The 19,006-nt window shown below is 30.8% G+C and overlaps 3 protein-coding genes across 3 annotated transcripts; 1 reads left to right on the plus strand and 2 right to left on the minus strand.

Annotated features, from left to right (window-relative positions):
• Positions 1–118: 118 nt before the first annotated feature.
• LOC107914590 (uncharacterized) lies at positions 119–1,095 on the minus strand. The gene is made up of 2 exons (XM_016843532.2): positions 772–1,095; positions 119–446 (listed from the first exon to the last, which is right to left on the minus strand). Exons 1-2 carry the CDS (start codon positions 927–929, stop codon positions 206–208), a joined length of 399 nt encoding a protein of 132 aa, XP_016699021.1. The 5' UTR covers positions 930–1,095; the 3' UTR covers positions 119–205.
• A 1,842-nt stretch (positions 1,096–2,937) lies between these two features.
• Positions 2,938–5,665, minus strand: LOC107914591 (60S ribosomal protein L5). Its single transcript, XM_016843533.2, has 9 exons — positions 5,463–5,665; positions 5,076–5,145; positions 4,872–4,963; positions 4,463–4,589; positions 4,305–4,384; positions 4,089–4,205; positions 3,734–3,868; positions 3,457–3,626; positions 2,938–3,358 (listed from the first exon to the last, which is right to left on the minus strand). Exons 1-9 carry the CDS (start codon positions 5,463–5,465, stop codon positions 3,256–3,258), a joined length of 897 nt encoding a protein of 298 aa, XP_016699022.1. The 5' UTR covers positions 5,466–5,665; the 3' UTR covers positions 2,938–3,255.
• A 9,369-nt stretch (positions 5,666–15,034) lies between these two features.
• Positions 15,035–18,470, plus strand: LOC107914592 (INO80 complex subunit D). The gene is made up of 2 exons (XM_016843534.2): positions 15,035–15,609; positions 17,909–18,470. The coding sequence occupies exons 1-2, from the start codon at positions 15,215–15,217 to the stop codon at positions 18,162–18,164; spliced, it is 651 nt and encodes a 216-aa protein (XP_016699023.1). The 5' UTR covers positions 15,035–15,214; the 3' UTR covers positions 18,165–18,470.
• Positions 18,471–19,006: the final 536 nt, after the last annotated feature.

The following is a 19,006-nucleotide window of genomic DNA, read 5'->3' on the forward strand; positions in this document are numbered from 1 at the left end:
TCTTGCCTGAGCACATACACAAAGCAATGTTGTGGAATGTTTAATCAGTAGCCTTCTACTTCTTTTTTCCCATCATATTTTGCCCTAGAATGTGAAGATCCTTAAGTTTTGAGAAATACCCAAAATGAATAAAAATTGTATTAAAGTTGCTTATTAAGAATAGTACAAAGTTTCCTTTCCAAAAAGGCATGTACATTTTCGAACTCTATTCAGATGGTGGTGATGTGCCATCAACAGGTTTCCCTTTCTCCCTCATCTTGGCCATAGCTTGTTTCATTGCTTCCTTTCTCTTCTTGCTAGCTAACACTTTAGCCTGCACCCCACTCACACTCGGGTCCTTTTTCTCCTCTGGTGGTGGAGGTGGCGGCCTTCTAGCTGCATTTGCTTGTCTCTGGTCACCAACATTCAAGCTCAGCATTGCCCCTGCCAAGCTCAATGTCACAGTCCTGCACCAAATAACCCAACCCCACAAACATAACATAATGTTGCATTATTTGCATCCTCCATAACATAATACGGACAATGTTGGAAAGTTATAATTTGTCTGTTTGAACTTCAAACCCAGAAGTTTAGCAAGTATCAGACAGGGTAATTCTCTAGCTTAGAGAGTAAAGCATAAGATTTCCCCTCACAAGTCACAGTTAAACACCAAAAATTAAGGACTAAACCCAAACATTTAGACCCTTTCTATGATACTGCAAAAATTTCAAACATGGGCATATTAGTATATGCGTAAAATGATGCAATATAAAAGGGCTTCAATATGCAAACCTGCGATGAACAAGTTTATCATCCAAGACATGATGGGGTGTCTGGTAAGAAGCTGACACCGTCTGCAATCTTAAAGTAGGAATGTGAGATGCAAGCTTGGTTGATTTGGCAATGGGGGTTATTGAAGTGGCTGGAACAGGAGTTAGTGAATGTGCCATTGACACTCTCTCTGCCTCAAGTCTCAACCTTGGGGGACTTGTTTAAACTCCAATAAATAAAAGGGCCAACATTTTTTTAAAAGGACTTAGTTATAGTCGAATTGTGACGTGGAATGAGAGTGTTAAGTGGATAGTGTTTGTAGGTTTGGAAATAAACAGATAGGAAAACTCATTGGTTGCGACTCGATAAGGTTGTTTTGTTGTAGGACCCTTTTATGACCTTAAGATATCTGTGTTCGGTCCTGCTGCTTATTTACAACACGTAACTTCAAACCTCATAAAAGCGTAAGAGTAATTATTTTATAGTCAAGTTTTTTAGATTTTGGAAGCTGTAACATTTATTTATATATTTTTTACTCTACTTTGTAATATATTTGTCAAACTCTCAATTTATTTATGGAATATAAAATTAGAACACAATGTATTAAATAGTTTTTATATATAAAATGGATTACTATTTTGTACACAGTTAGTATATTTTTTTATTCCACAAACAGGTTTAAAAATTTGTTATATGTCTCTGTTTTTAAAATATTTATTTTTAATATTTAATTATATTTTTATAGGACACTTGTTAACCCTTGACTCAATTTGTGAAGTTCAAAAACTATACTAATAGTGTACCAAATATTATTCCATATTTAATATGAAATTTATCTTGCGGAGTTTTTTAAATTTCATAAGCATACTAAGGGTAGTAAAGATGATGTACAGGGTACATTAAAATTTTAAATATATAAATCAACGGAACACTTGTCACACTCTTAACCATAGTAGTTTATATCGTACCAGTCGATATGCATCATTTTGGTCCTAAATTTGTATTAAATCTTGTATGTTTTTGTTTAATCAACATTTTGGTGTATTTTAACCTGTTTCAGTCAATATCGGTGCATACCGATGGGTACAATAATTTTAAATTATTGATATTTTAAACCAACTTTTATTTTTTTCTTAACTAATTTAACTTTTCTAAAAATTAACAGCTATTAAATCAAATTATTGAATTTAATTAATAATTTTAAAACTTATATTTATATATAAATATATTTAAATGAATGTAATGGAAATATATATGCATGTATATAAAATACATAAGGGTTAGTGTTTACTACATTGGCAGTGTATTTTTTATTTCACAAGCAATCTTAAAAATTACCATGTGTATCTTTTTTTTTAATATTTATTTTTTTTAGGATTTTACTATACCCCTATAGAACACTTGTCAACTCTTTACTACACTTGCCAACTCTTTACTCTGCTTTTGGAGTTTAGAAACTCCACTGACAGTATACCAAATATTGTCCTAATATATAATTTACTTTTCACCAAAATAATATATAATTTATTAAAAACTAAAATTTCGACAATAAATATATATACGAAAAATATTTAAATATATATAATTTATCAAGAAATTAAAAATTAGATTATAAATATATATATGACAAAAGTTTAAAAACATTGATAAACTTGATACAATACACTAAAACATACCAATACCAGTACATATCAATATCAAGATAAAAATAGTACACTTATCGGTATAGTATTGACTACCTTGCTCTTAACCTACTCGTGAAGTCTAAAAAACTCCACTTGTATAACATGATTACTCCTTTATAGATGGGTTTAAGGTATAACACATGTAGAGATAATAAAGAATTAATATATAAAAGTAAATAAGACATATGTCATTTGTGGAGAAACTTCATAAGTTCATAGTAAAAGAGAGTTAAAAAGAGAACTTCATTAATATTTAAAAAATAAAAAAAATATATAAATAACATAGCATATAATAATACTTCAATAAAATACAAAAAATTAAACACAAATATTATAAAACATTCACTTCAAACCAATCATCTTGATATAAGTTTTGGCTGAATTTATATAAATTTTCTTAACAATCTTCAATATTTGCTCTACATACCATATTATTTCAGTATAACCCTCACTTTAGATGGCATTTGTAGTCAAAACATTTACTTTGAAATTAGGAAACAAGTAACCTTAAATGGAACTAAATTTTTACTGAGACCTTCATAAACCTTTTTAAGTGTTAGTGATGAAGTTTTGCAAAGCTAGCCTGTGACTGGCTAAAATTGCATTTCACAAGCAACTAAATAACCAAAAACCTAATAATTCAATTACACTCCAATTGCAAAAAATAACAAAAACTCTAAACAAAATTGAAACAAAATGTGAAATAAGTTCAACCCCTTACAAAATGCAACTCAGTTCTGGACAAAACTGCAGTCAACAGCAATGTATAATAAGAAAAGCATGTAATAATTTTAGTGCTTTGAAATGAGCATTCCTACATTCAATCCTCTTCCTCTGAATCACCAGCAGCGGCATTAAGGGTGTGTAACCGTTCAATCAACTTAGCTTTCCTTTCCTCGTATGTTAGCTTCTTCAAGTTGAACCTGCAACAGAGAAGACAAAAATGGTAAGAGATTCATAAAGAAACTTAAATACAAGTTTTAATGGCATTCACACAAGTTGCACTGCACTGAACACTGACCTTTTGTGCTGCTTAGGAGGCTCCTTTTCAGTCTTCTTTGCAGTTGGATCAGCTCGGATAGCAGCATGAACTTTCTTGTACAAGGACTCAATGTTATCAGCCTCAATTCCCCTCTTAATATACTCGCTGAAGTGAGATTGATACTTCTCGGGTTCATCTTCCATCAAAGTCTACAAAGCAATAATGTGCCATTACGGATGGAAAAGGGATAAAAAATGAATCGTTATATCACCGAATTCAATGAAAGAGAGATACTATTATAGATAACATCTTTTACCCTCATATATGCAGCAACATGGCCACCATATATGTACTTGCTGTGAACCTCAGCATCGAGCTGCTTGTTGTCCTTGGAGAACCCAGCAAACCTCTTGTCGCTATGAGGAATATCCAAACCAGCATCCAAGGCTCCCTGTTAAGATCAAAGCAAATTCTATTAACTCGAAATGTCAGACTTCAGTGAATGAAAGGATCTGATCCTCTACAATTAATTGGATTCTAGGGCACAAATCAAAATTGAATGTTTCAAAAATATGCACTCGAATAGTTGGTCCATTGAAGGGGAAAGGTACATACTAGAAAATGGTATTATTTAAAACAGAGTAGAACCAAAAATAAATCTTTTATGATACCTTTAGAGCACCAAAAACACGATTGCCAGTGGTTGTCCTGATCAGCCCTACATCAAGGAGAGCACGGAAAGGCCTCCTTGTGTCAGTTGGCTCAACTGAGAAGTCCTCTCCAGTAGCCTAGTAATATATAATCCATCAATAAAGAAACATCATGTAGGAAACAATATCTATTATTTTTTTTACCAGAAAATGGTGGAAAGGCTGTATATATAATACCTCTACATTGCCCTGATACTCTTCATCCATTTCAAGCATCTTAAGCACACGGCGCCCCAACAGCAAACCAGTGCAATAAGCTGTCGGAATTTACCAAAAGCATGTTAAAAAATTAAAATTTTATTTTACAGATAATCCAAAGTCTATAAATAGAATACCTGCGGCATAGTTTGTAAGACCCACTTCAAGCCCATATCGTGGAAGCTCATGTGAGTAAGCAGAAGCAAGAACCATATCACCAGCAATATTAGCAGAAACTATTTGTGCGGTGACATCTTTGTTGCTCTAATCAAAACGTCAAGGTTTACAAACTAGAAATGTCTCCAGCAAACGAATGAGAATGTCTTCAATGAGAATATCAGAATAAAAATAAAGCACTAAAAGTAGAGTTATTAATCAAATTCACAGTACTTCAATTGGATTACTTCATTTTCATGTCACAACATTTGCTAGGCTAATATTTCTGCAATTAAACAAAATTAGGTAGGAAATTTCGGATTTTTCAACTATTTGGTTGCTGAGCTAAAAGTATAATGACAACGTGAGACTATACAACTTTAAGGATACAAATCGGACAACGAATCGGTACTTCGGAGTGTTGTACTTATTCTTGTCTTGATTGATTAGGCGAATCCTAGCCCGGTAGTCAGTCTTTCCCTCTACACATAATAAATTCAATAAATCATATCAGAGAGTCGCTCAAAAGCCAGAAGATCAAATAGTATTTCTAAAATTATAAACACAAAGTAACCATTATACAGAAACAAATACCTCTCCTTCTTTTGTATGGAACCTGAAACCGCTTAAAGTAAGCTTTGGTTTTCTGAGCCTTGACAAATGCCTACAATGACCAAGGAGAACCTTCATTATTCTAGCACCTTATAGTAGAAACAGTGATTAAACCCCTTCATTTTACTATAAAATGACTACCAACAAATCGCAAATCAAAATAAAACCAACCTACTAAAAAGAATATTAAAGAGTGATTACAGGGTGAATGAAAAAGACCTAGAGTGGAAAAATGATCAATACTCAAAAAGCCATCAGATTTCATTAATATCCAAGCAGTTTGATAAAGTTTTCTTAAAGCCCTTCATACGAAGAGAAACATCTTCAAGTTGAAAAAGATGGGAGAGCGTAGACGTTAGAAAGACTTACCATTTTGAAGCTTTGATCTGAGAGGGAGGGAGGGAAAGACGGCTAAAGGGGAAGGAGGAGGAGATAGATTATATAAAAGGTAGTATAGAACTTAAAAACCCTAATATCGAGACACCATGATAGACTTTAGATCAACGGCTAAGATCTTCTTCTTCTTCTTTTTGCTTAAATTGCTTTCTCTAGGGTTTTGTTTTGGGCGTAATGGTATTTTTGGCCATTTACTCAATTTAATTGGGTATTAACTAATTTCAGGTCAGCAACATAATAATAATAATTTGAGGTGAAATTTTGATATTAATCCTTCTACTAGTTGTAACTCAATTTGGTCAATTTTCTTGTTGAAAGAAAATTGGTAAATTTACTTCATGTATTTCTCATGGTAAATTTTAGTTTTTATGGTTTTCGAATTTTGAAATTTTAACCTTAATCTAAATAGTAATAGTTAATCCATTAGGTCAAATTCAGCAAGTTGTGAATTTAGTTCATATTCTTCAATTTTCTACACTTTTCAAATTTTAAAGTTTTAATACTAACTCAAAACAGTAGCAATTGAATCATTAATTAAGATGATGTTATTTTTTGTGAGTATTATATAAAAATAATAAATTAACGTAGTATTATGCATTTGATAAATCGTAAATTTTAACTTAATTAATTTAATGATTATCGTTTGATCGAGATTAAAATTTAAAATTTAAGAAATACAAGAATTAAAAACAATTAAATTAAAGTATAGGGACTAAAATTGTAACTTATGCGTAATAAAAGAGCAGATGGTGAGGGTGTACATGGAGGCCACTATCAAGATACATTGGTAAGTGAATGAGTCAATTAAGATAAAAGGAGAGCTTAGAACGCTAGCATTGGACCATGATAATTCACAAGCTTTTTTAATTATTCTTTAAGGATCAATTCTACTAATGAGAACATAATTGAACTATTAGAGTATGAAAATAGATATAATGATCTTAAAATTAATGGAGTGGGTATTGATGAGATGACCTGATGTAACACTTTATATTAGGGTGAGTATTCGATCGAATCAAGTGAAAAAATTTTGAGTTAACGAGTCCTGTTTTATCATCCCAACTTGATTTGAAATTTTCTTGAATCGAGTCAAATAGAGTGAAATGTTAAAGTTAAATTAAAAAAATTAAATATGTCAAATTAAAATCTTGCTACAATATAACTAATTTCATGTTAAAGTATATAAAATTGAAACCATATATATATATATATATTTGAAAACTTTTTCAAAGTAAAATAATAATAATAAAAACTTTAGTATAATAAACTTGAATAATTAGATAACTTATTTAAGTCCCAAAATTATTATTCTATAATTTTTTTATTTTCTTTATATATTTTTTAAAAAATTAAAATTTTTATAATTTTTAAAAAAATATAAATTTTAGAATTTTTATAAATATTTTGATTTTTAAAATATATTTTGAAATTTTAAAATATATTTTAAATTTTTTTTATAATTTTTGTTGAGAGAGACCAATTTTCTCATTTTCAAACTTGACAGGCACCAAAACAAACCAAATCACTTCTTAACTTTTCTCTCTTACAAAACAAACCAAAAAAGAAGATGAATACAGACGAGAAAATAAGCATAGGAGAATGACGCCTCTTCTTTATGTAACATTTCCGCACTCGTTCAACAAAACTCATTTCATCAACATCAAATCTAATGTTTCCCACTAAAGAAAACCATTCTAATGTAACGAGACTAACAGTTGAAATCAAACTATTTACCAAGCAGTCCATCAGATTCACTAATTTACACTAGAACCTGCTTAAACAGAAAATTTTTCTAATTTAATATTCATAATTGTTGTGGCACTTAATCTTTTTAACATTTCCGGGTGTGACACCCAAAGTATAATTAAAAACAAGATAAGTGACAATCATTAAGATATTGAGGATGCACTTTGATCAAGAGTGACTCTCTAAAACTTGAAAAAAAAAATGAAATTAAAGGTGGTTCTTTCTTTTCACGAGATTTGCTTGATAAGGAATGAGAAAAAATACAAAAAGTTTGGATTAATGAAGATTTTGAGTTCATTTTTTTCCACCATAGATGGTCTCATCATCCGAGGTAATGAGCTACCTAGTTTAAAAAGAGGTTTCAAAAATGTGATGAGATTTGAATTTTATTGAAGGCCAATTAAAAAAATGGTAATGATGGTTGTACAATTTAAACCTCACTTTTAATCAATTTATTTATGGAGAAGACTTTGTGAATTAATTGTTGTCCATTTTAATTATGAAAATTAATGTGACGACTTCTTAAGGTGATGATTTTAATAGCCAGTGTGGAAAGATGAAACATATTGTTCCATGGCTTATTAATGGTAGAATTTTGTGTTGTTTCCAAGTTGTGATTTGTATCAATTTTCATGTCATTGTTAAACAATGTTTTGTTGTCTTATGTCCAAATTAAATCCTTTTGTATATTGTTTGTCTTGTTCAAAAAGTGTTACTCTTTTTTTGTTGTTAATTTTTTTTTTATAAGACATACAAATTTCTTGGAAAAAAAAAAGTTGAGTTAAAAGTAAAGTTTTTAGTCATGGTATTTTAGTAATTTAATACTAATCAAAAAAAATTTGAGAGATCAATAAAAAAAACTCATGTTAGATCGTTACTAAATTAATGACAAGATATTTAATTTTAAAAAGTTGAGCAACTAAATCTAAAAAACTAATAGTTGAATGATAAAAATAGAACAAACTTAATAGTTGGGTGACTATTCTTGTACTTTACCCTATTTATTATGAAATTATATATATATATATATTTAAAATTAAATATTTTTACACATTATTTATAATAATTATTTTATGTATCACAAACATCAATTAAATTAGGGTAAACTATACCATTAGTCTTTAAACTATGAGTAAGTTTTCGTTTTGATCACTTAACTAAAAATAATTACAGTATAGTTGCTGAACTATTCAAAAGTTTTCATTCAAGTTATTGAACTATTCAAAAGTTTTTATTTATGTCACTAGGTTGTTAAGTTTTTTTCTAAAAAAAAAGTTCCACTAGCGAGCTCCAAGCGACAATTCGGCGACCTGTACGGTGGATCAATACCATCGATGACTAGAAAAACATACCTTATTAGATCCAAGTCAATCTTACGATTAGTGTCGGAGATAAAAAAAAAAAAGCTATTTGAATTTTGGTTCGTAAATTCTTGACGTCCAAAGTTGTTTCATGAAAGAAAAACTAAACTATAAAAATATAAGGGAAAATAGAGTTTTTGGTTGGTGCAGGTAGTGTGAACAGAGAAAATCATATAGGATCGATTTTAACAGTGAAAACTTTTAAATAGTTCAGTGATTAAATGGTAACTTTTTTTCGTTAAGTGACTAAAACAAAAACTTACCCATAATTTAGTGACTAAGTGTAGTCTACCCATTAAATTATTATATTTACACGTGTTATACCTACACCCCTCAGAGACATTCCTCAAACCTCCACACTTCAGAAACACTCCTCAAACAACCCCTCAGATATAATCTCTCGAACACACCCCTCGCAACTGCTCCTAGACTATTCACCCATGTGAATAACAATGCGCCTAATCAACCCTCTACTTAGACCTACGGTAACAGACACTTGGCCAACTTGCCTCAGACTCATCTATGGGAGATGACATGTGACACTTCAAGATCATGACTAAGGGTATGAACCCTTAGCCCCAACTGAGAAGGGGAAAATCGAAGTACATAACAGCTACTGGTTTCACTTCAGGCAATCTATATTCCGTGATGGTCACCATGTTGTATCCTACTCCATATCCTGTAAAATGAATATATGAGCAAAAATAATGCTAAATGAAAAATAATCGTACTCGATATTCTGAGAAATGATTGTAAAGAGTGAATTGACATTAAATGAAAATAACAGGAACTGGATTTAGATGGTACCAAAATAATGCTAAATGAATATATGAGCAAAAATAAGCAACAGCAACATGGCTCATGCATGTGTTTACGAGTAATCATCATTAACCAGAATTTGCAGTACCGGAACCGACGTTTGTAAGCACAATTGAATAGATAAAAGTAATATTTCACTTACAATATGAACCTACGATGTTTAGAGGAGACTAGGGGCTAAACTGTAGAGTTGGCAAAGTTTTTAGTACGAATATATAGCATATTGTCAATAGTTATTTATGGTGGTTGAAATAGAATGGTAGTTTATTCTATTTCTTTTCCTAGAGGAATGAGCTTTTTAGTGAAATGGGACAAAGGAAAGATCCCTTGGTGACTGAAGGAAGTCATAACTATTTCTGAAGGAAGACAGACATATCCCCAATTGGCTATCAAAACCCAAAAGCTGTTGGGTTTTTATGGCCTTTGGAGAAATGTCACACTTGGTTAATGGAGGCAAAGTTCAAATACTTAACTACACATGATTATCTTTAGGTATAAAATCAAACATTTGGGTACAGTTCAGCTGGTGTCAAATGCATTCTTAAAATACTATGAATTCAAACATGCACAAAGTACAAATAGGTTCATGTTTTAATAAGGAAATAGATCATCACCAGACGATGAAAGATACAGTCAATGTGTTTCATAGTCTGGAAAGGTGATGGTAGCTAACAAGCATGAAGCAGCTGGAGATGATATATCCTTCTTGATTGAAATTGAACTAATAAAGATGCTTAGCAGCAGACGCTTTTCACGCCAATGCTTAGCAAACCTGGTTATTTTAAGAGAACCATTCAACTTATCCAGACATTGCATCAATGAAAGAACAATGTAATGGAAACTCGGCAAGTGATTCCTCCCCAGCAAGTAATTGTTTCAAAACTTCAATAGCAAACAGCGGATTCCTATCAGAAAGGCCATCCAGGAGTGAGGACCCTGTAACCTCATCCAAAGCTTTATAGGCTGCAGTATCAGCATGGACTCTTCTTCGTGAGCTGATCAACACCCTAACATAGTCCAAGACCAATGCATCAAGAACTATGGTCGGATAAGTTCCTAAAGACAACAAAGTTCTATCTCTTTCAGCAGCAGAAATATTAAGCTGGAGACGTTCAACTTCCAATTTCACTGCTTCAAGGAAGTTTAGCTTTCTTTCCAGCAAAATTGGATAAATCGCATGGCTAAGTTGTATATGTTTTATCTAATTGACAATTAGCCACTAAATGCCTGTATATTAAAATTTTAATAAATTAAACCTTTCATTGTTAAAATCAACAGTCAACCATTACATAGTATTGATAGCTGTTTTTTACGTTGTTTTGCCACGTGGTACGTCAAGATTGCTGCGTGTGGCAAAAATTGATATTTTATATTTAAAATTAATAAAAATGTTAAAAATTATAGAAAATTATAAAAATATTTAAAGATTATAAAATATATATATATATATATATAAGTGCAACAAAATAGAAATTAAAAACTTATAAAAATTATTATAAATGCCTAAAAAATATATAAATTATAAAAACTATTTGTTTAATTTATATAAACTATAAAAATATTATATAATTATGAAAAAATTGTAAAATTTGTGAAAATATATTAAAAATATAGAAAATTATTAAAAATATTTAAAAAATTAAGTTAATTTAAAATTATTAAAAATATTATTAAAAAATAAAAATCATAAAAACCAATTATTAATGAAAGATATTTAAAAATATAGAAAAAATATTAAAATTATTAAAAATTGATTTAATTTGTAATGATATTTTTATAATTTTATATATATTTATAATTTCTGCACTTTAAAATAAATTTTATAATATTTTTAATAAATTTCTATATTTTAAAATATTTTTAAGAATTTTTTAAAAAAATTAATTAATATTTTGTATTTTTAATATTTTTTTATAATTTTTAGTCATTTATAATAATTTTATAAGGTTCACAATTTTTATATTTCTTACACTTTTATATATTTTTGTAGTTTTTTATTTTTATTTTTTAATGACTTTAAATATAAAAGACTCAAAATCACGATAAACAATTTGGTAAGCATCATTCTATTTGTTACAGAATAGGAACTAATTATTACTGAATAGATTGTAATCAACAAAATCATCGGGATTTGTGTGTAGCAGAATTATAGGGATTAGATTTGTAAATAAGCAGATATTTAGTATTTAATAGTTGATTCTTTCCTATTTTAGGAGGTTACACTGTATATAAATATGTGATCAGTTGAATGAAACTATATGTCGCTTTCTTCTCCCATTCTGATGTACACGGTATCCAAGATTACTTTTGTCATGCCCAAACAGCCCCAAGTACTTCCACCAACAAGCTCTACAAAGCTTGATCACCAGATTCCTAGGAACTGGCTTCCATAAGTCTCTGCTCTCTTGTATGTTTGTTCCTTATTATTGGTGGCATAGCGACTATGTTTCTTTCTTTCTTTTTTGTTGCTATTGCTGGGTATCATTTTGTTATTTGGATTTGCCTTTTGTGTCTGGTCTGGGATTATTTGCTGGAATTTTCAGGCATTGTCAATTGTGATTAAGGTTTTATTGTTGACGTTAGCAGTCTTGGTTGGGTGGTGTTGGGGGTTTTATAAAATGGTTTAGACCAAGTCTTTGATGGGTGTTGTTCCTGTAATTACAAGAATTACTGAGCATGAGCTGGTCCTAGTTATTTGGATTGGAGTAAAAGGATGGAGCTTTATTTAAGAAGTACTGATAAGAATGATCATCTTATTAATGACCCTTCTAAGGGTAATACAAGGCAGATATGGATTAGAGAGAATACAAGATAAATCTCTCACAACTTATGGTTATTATGAGCTTTTTTGCTTCAAATCTCTGGGTCTGAGATTTTCACTTTACGTGACGCCTTTAGAATAGTAGTTTGTTTAAGAAATTCACACTCATCATAGCTGAATAATAGTTCTCTTGCCGATCAAGGTAGATGGAAGAGATGCCCGATAGAGGAGGGGATTGAGCAACCATTGAAAATCACATGCAAGAATCAAGAGGAATTGCGTGCTACTACTGTCACGAGCTATTGCAAGAAACTTCAGTAAACAACACACTCAATGAATGTTTTGTAGCCAATTCATCTTTTGAGAAGCCCATTCTAGTTTTTGTTGACGAGTTTGTCTGATTCTCTCAATACCAATCATTGAAAAGCCACCAATTCATCTCCTTTTACCTCTACTAACACTACTAAGTACTAACATCGAGTGGGTGTGTGTTATTTTTTTTCTCATCCTAATAAAGATGTCATAGATTTTGTTGCTACAAACCATACAATAGGCAATCCAAGCCTCTTTTCTTCATCTGAACCAACTGAAAAATATACATTTGTACTTGGATCTAGATCTTACAATTTTACCTCAATTTCTTTGTCCTCGGTATTGAGTTAACCTATATTAGCTTTTAATTTAATATTTTTGTTACAAGACAAATTATTGGGAGAATTTAAGAATTTGAGGGTTTTCGATGACTTGTGGGTGTTGAGATTCATTGTATATACTATTTGAAGTATGTTAATTAGGACACCTTTTTCTATTGACCTTGAAAAATTATATATGAGTTTCAAAATTTCAAATAGAATGATTAAGGTACCTATCCTATTTTGTCCAACTCGGGTTTGAAGTATGTTAACAATGAAAATTTATCTTTTTCTATCTTTTTCAATTTGATTTAAAAGTGATTTTCATCACACCAAGACATATTGTAAACGATTCTCATGTCAAATAATTAATAATAGCTTACATTAAATCTTTTTGATTAAATTGTATTTTAATCCTCTAATTTTTCAACACTTACGATCTAACCATTCTCCACATTTTTAATTTCATAATCTTTCAACTAATCAATTTATTTCCTAAATTTATCAAAATTCTATTGTATTTGGTCTTGGAACCGTGCCACTTATTATTCCAAAAATTCGGAGCGTTACAATGTTACTTCATTACAATATTTATTATCTATATCTATAATATCAATAGTTTTTATTAAGTACTGTTTCACTGAGTTGATGTCACCTTCAATCGGATCAATTTGGTTAGAGAAATTATAAAAATGTCCTTTCGTAATTACAATAAATTATACTGTTTGAGGGTATTTTAATCTTCTCATTTTAACAAAAACTAATAAAATATGCGTATTGTGAAATTTGAACCTTCGTCATTTGGATTAGTAACATTTTAAATTTACCACTTAACCAAAGATTAATTTTAATGTTTCATATGTTTTTTTAATATGCACAATTTATCATCTTTATTTTGATTACAATACCATGATAAATAATTATAGTGTATTTAGTGTTGTTAATCTACTGTATTTATATGTTTAAATTTCGTTTTACTCATAATTTAATCTAATTTTTTATTTTAGTATCAAATATATTTCACGTGTTATTATAATTAATTAGTTTTTAACCATATGTTTCATTGTTTATTTTATGCTAATTATATACACACATATGTGTTCTAAATCTGTGGTTTCCATGTGTACTTTTCTGATAGGATTTTAGTATTATTTAAGTACTTCAGTGAGTTGGTGTAATCATTCACTTGATTGCCAACTCAGTTATGAAATTACGAAAATATCATTTCTTTTAAAGTATAATTAATATTATAACAATGCTTTTGTTTTTTTCTAACTTTTTTATCATCTTTAAATAAAATGATTATAAATCATAAATCCAAAGATCGAACAAGTGATTAATATCGTTAAAATACCAATCCATCAACTTCACCAATATTCATTATTGAATAAATTTTAAAAGGAAATATTTTTATCAACATAGTGAATGTGACAACATCTAGTATATATTGTAAAGCTTTCGAAAATATATGTTGTAATATATTATGTAACAAGAATTACAATATATATGATTTAATTACATAATTTCTTATGATCTGCATAATATATTTTGTAATAGAACAATTCTAGTAAAAGATTGTGTTGTGTCAAAAACATTACCCCATTACAATATTTATTTACAAAAGCTAAATATATATATATGTATATAAATTCAAAAAAAATATAAAATATAAAAAATATATTAAAAATTATTTAAAACTTTCCAAAAAAAAAAGAAACTCAATAAAATGTACATAAATTCAAAAAATTTTAAAATATTCAATAATTGATAAGACTTTGAATATTAGTAATTTTATAAAATTTTTAATATTTTCTAAAATTTCTTGAGTTCTGATTTTTTTTAATTTGAAATTTCTAAAACTGTAAATATTTATGAAATTTTAATGTGTTTGATAATGTAGCATGTTTAATAATTTGATTAATCCACGTCATCCTCTTTTGATATTAAAAAGTATATTCGGGAGGACTCGAAGACTAGCTGGGTAGCGATGGTGCAAGAGTCTTCAGGCATGTGTTGGATGAGTTGTCTTTCAGATGGACTTTGATTGCATATCTTCCCGCCTTCTATTTCTGATGTAATCAATGGGGAAGAGAAGAGGATTTTAGGAAGGGCTGGGCCTGGGCCCTGGGGGTAGTGTTTTACTCTCCCACCCACGTGGTTTTGCGTTGAATAAAAATCTTTGTTTAGCTATTAATTTTTGTTTGACCGGTTTAACCGGTTTCTTTTGGCTTTGTTAAGGTGAGCTGGGGGAAGAAGCTTGTTATAGAATATTTCTCTTTTTTGCGCTCTCGGAACAAAACTAAAACAGAAGCCCTCCAAAATTTTCAAAACCCCCCAATTTAGTTAAAAAAAAAAAAGTGCGCCAACTCGATTTCTCCATCCTGCACCACCGTATCACCTCCAGTTATGGCCGATTCCATTACAATCGATGGCACCGACGAGGACTTGGCCCTCTCCAAGTCCGACTACCTGAGCCGACAAGAGGTGCTTCGTCGGCGGTCACGGCGGGTGAAGCAGCTGGCGAGGCTCTACAAAGCTCACTACTGGAGTCTAATGGAGGAGCTCAAGAGAAAGCACAAGGAATACTATTGGCTGTATGGAAAAAGCCCCTTCAAAGAAGACGAGAAGAAGAATGGCGAACAGAACGATGAAAATAATAAGTTAGGGTTAGGGTTTCAGCTCAAGTGTCAGATTTCAGATTGCAAAGATAAAGCGATGGCGTTGACTCGGTTTTGTCATAAGCATATTTTGAAGGATACAAATCAGATGCTATATCGAGGCTGTAATTTTCCTATCAAGAGGTTAGTTCTTTTTATATAATTCACGATTTTATTTTTATGTGATTTCTGCTTTTTTTTTCTTAAACGCGATTCCTTCTATAAGTTCAATTAGGGTTTAATTGTAATTGATTTATTAGGAAAAATCATGAATTTTTTTCCTTTTTTTTTGTGATCTTGGTAACATTTATGCACTTGTATTTACTGAATTTGGGAAATTGAATTTATTAATGACTCTTCCTCTTGTTTAGAACATAAAATTTTGATCCTGTACGGTGATATGAGGAATCTTGAGCGAGCGATCTTAAGAATATCAACATTAAGTTGAGAGTCTTTTTTAAGTAGATGCTATTTTCTTTTCCAACCACAGTTTTGTTGTGAATGGGATAAGGTATTCGGCTATTTAAAGATGCTTTGTGTGTTGAAACAATGAAGTGGTTTTGGCAGTCTCTAGAGAAAGAACATATGTTGGAATTTAAATGCCATTGCAACTATGGTGTGTTCTTGTGAATATGGTTTATTTCCTTTTTATTTTCTCTCATGTCATAGAGAATCCTTGATTATATATTTTACTAGGAGAAGAAGTTTCTATGATTGATGTGAGTGACCGAGTGTTATTAGAGAGAATGTCATATATGTTCTAATTAACCATGAGGTTGCATTTACCGTGCAATATTTGTTGTAAGATAGGTTAAGATAATATATATGTGTAGATGGTCTTTGGTTTGTAATCTTATGCCCCAAACCTACAGGAATGAAATAATTTATAGAAAGAAGAGGATGAAGTTGTTGTGTGTGGCATGTGGTCATGCTTAAGAAAGGTTGAAGAGAGTTTTGGCTTTGGTTGCCTCAATATCTTGAAAGCATTCCAAAAATTTGGATTGATATCAACTCTTCTGTGGATATGAGCTATTTTGCTTCAACTCATCATTTTTATTGAAGCATCCATGTCTGACCCTTGTGTCTGAGACATAGATATGGGGGTATGACCTTCAAGGATCCTCCAAATATATGGAAAAAAATAGAAAAATCTAACAAAATACCCTTGTGGGACACACACCTGTAACCGACACTCAAACATGAGTCCAAGATACATAGGATATGAAAACTAATCCTACCTGTTATGTCATAGTCTCAGCTTTCGTCTCCACTGATTAAATTGTCTTTTGATGTTTACTTCAGTCATTTGGGATAATATTCAATTAGATTATGTTGTAAAATTTGGGGCTTAGATGCATGGGATGTTAATGCTCATATGCTTAGTATGTGATTTTACTACAGTAATTTTGTTTTGTTCGCGAAAATTAATTTAAATAATGTATATGGGATTATTGGACTGGACCACTGCCACATGTTAGCTAACCACCTTATACTATATTAAGTTCTGTGAGTTCTGCACCTGCAATTGAGACTTGGATATCGATATTTTATTTACTACCTATATAAATGACACTGGGCCTTTTGGCATGGGTGGGGCTTCACTAAAGAAGTGCCATTGGAGACAGAGTCACTAACATGGTTAACCTGATTCACTTGATGTGCAACTACCATGAGTGTTCTGCAAATTTAATGCAGAAGTGCTGTATGGTGTTGAAAAATATTTTTATTTATTTTCTTCTTAGTAAATAAAAATAAAATATTCAATGTTATTAAACTAGATGATAGGTTTTGAGAAAGTAATTTTTTTGTTAATTAGACATAAAACATAAATGAAATCAAGGGGAAGTAAAAGAAATGATGAATGTGGAAAAGTTATAATTTTCCAATAGTTTAAAGGGTAAAGTGAGACTGCAAAAGGATCTTATTGAGTGTGACTATAGATGAGCTCTTTCTTGAAGATGCTTTGGTTTATTGTTTTGTCTGAAAACCACAAGGGGTTCCTGCATAGGCTAGAAAAATTTTAGAACTTCAAGAGCAAAAGACATTACTTCTACCTTTGTTGCAGAAAAATTCATTCATGAGCTGGGCCAAATACACATTAAAACTAGACACTGAATCTTTTGCTCTGTCCATTTTGGACATTTGGGATCTGCATGCTAGGGACACATAGGTACACAATTTTTAGATGTTGCCTTAGTGGTGCCAATTACTATCATACATTTGCTCGAGTAGGATAACAACTGCATCATTTATGGTTGGCTTTATTTCTTATGTAGGTCACTGTATTGGATAACCATGTCTATCCATGCCTGAGTTTGTGTTTCTTGTAATACTTGCTTACTACATTTTTTCTTGCATGTTTTTTTGGCCAAAGTGATCAAAAGTTGAGCCTTATAATATATTAGTTTTAGTAAATTTAAGAAACGGTATCTTTTATATATAGTGGGCAGCTTTGCAAGAAACCAATCCTAAGATCTATTAATCCTCCTCATTGCCCCGTCCATGCTCAAGCGGCTGAAAAACATCTTCAACGAGCATTGAAAAGGGCAGGCCTTAATGTCTCTTCTCCAAGTAAGCTCGCTCCGAAGTTGCATGTTGTTGTTGCCGAGTATGTTCGCCAGATTCAATCTAAAAGAAGAGAAGCACAACGAAAATCGGCATCTAAAATCAAGATTGAAGAGAAAACTAGTGAAAGTTGAATATTATTCCGCAAAACATGTTAAGCCGACAGAAATAGGTAGCTTTATTGCTGCTGGCGGCGCTTCCATATTTCAGTGTCTAGGCCTAGTAGGAGCGAAAATGCTGTGAGACACTGGATATGTGCATTGAAGGTTATTATTTTTGCATGTTATGTGAAGGTAGCTTTTTGTTGTTGCCCATTATTTTTTAACCTTTTGTTATTGTTCGGTTTTGACGTTAAGTTTTATATATTCCTTCCTTTACGTGTATTTACTTCATTTTTCATTGAAATGTAATAATAAAAAAATGAGCTTCGACTTTCTGGATTTTCACTTTTCATAAAGTGTGAGAATTCAACTTTTGGTGAATGAACAGTTAATAAAACCAACGAATGAAATTTAACATATCGGTTCGATTTGTATAACCTATTGAATTGAAACAAAGTTAAATATTGATCCTTTCATTTCAATGTTCAATGATGAAAGGGAAGTCTTGGAATAAACCATGTGTCGTAGCATTGATCCATTTTTTTTTTTTAAATATTTTTAAGATGAATGTTCTTTTTCTCTATTTTAGGAGTAAAAATCAAGGGGCTGCTAACTTCCCTGAAACACTTGGAAGTTTCTGTCAACCAATAATTTGATTCACATTATGGTATGCTGAATATAATCCTACACAAATGTACTTGTATTCCAAGTTCCAACACATCACATTCTCGAGTCCAAATAACAAAAATTTTATGCTTCTCTGCGCAGACCTGCAGTTGGTCACTAATTTCCACAATTTTGTTGCAAACATGGACAATTTCAATATTTCTTGCTTTACACTACCTACACTATGATAAATACAGCAAAGCAGCTGT

This window comes from Gossypium hirsutum, chromosome D10 (assembly GCF_007990345.1).
Source record: "Gossypium hirsutum isolate 1008001.06 chromosome D10, Gossypium_hirsutum_v2.1, whole genome shotgun sequence".
Classification (NCBI taxonomy): domain Eukaryota; kingdom Viridiplantae; phylum Streptophyta; class Magnoliopsida; order Malvales; family Malvaceae; genus Gossypium; species Gossypium hirsutum.

What these genes read in the sequence shown, in the direction of transcription:
- LOC107914590 (XM_016843532.2), bottom strand. Translation starts at nt 929, where the DNA reads ATGGCACATTCACTAACTCCTGTTCCAGCCACTTCAATAACCCCCATT. An exon ending in GATAAACTTGTTCATCGCAG is followed by an intron (nt 447 to 771) that starts GTTTGCATATTG and finishes TATTTGGTGCAG; the next exon opens with GACTGTGACATTGAGCTTGG.
- LOC107914591 (XM_016843533.2), bottom strand. An exon ending in ATGTTGCTGCATATATGAGG is followed by an intron (nt 3,627 to 3,733) that starts GTAAAAGATGTT and finishes ATTGCTTTGTAG; the next exon opens with ACTTTGATGGAAGATGAACC. An exon ending in CCTCCTAAGCAGCACAAAAG is followed by an intron (nt 3,359 to 3,456) that starts GTCAGTGTTCAG and finishes TCTCTGTTGCAG; the next exon opens with GTTCAACTTGAAGAAGCTAA.
- LOC107914592 (XM_016843534.2), top strand. Translation starts at nt 15,215, where the DNA reads ATGGCCGATTCCATTACAATCGATGGCACCGACGAGGACTTGGCCCTC. An exon ending in TGTAATTTTCCTATCAAGAG is followed by an intron (nt 15,610 to 17,908) that starts GTTAGTTCTTTT and finishes TTTTATATATAG; the next exon opens with TGGGCAGCTTTGCAAGAAAC.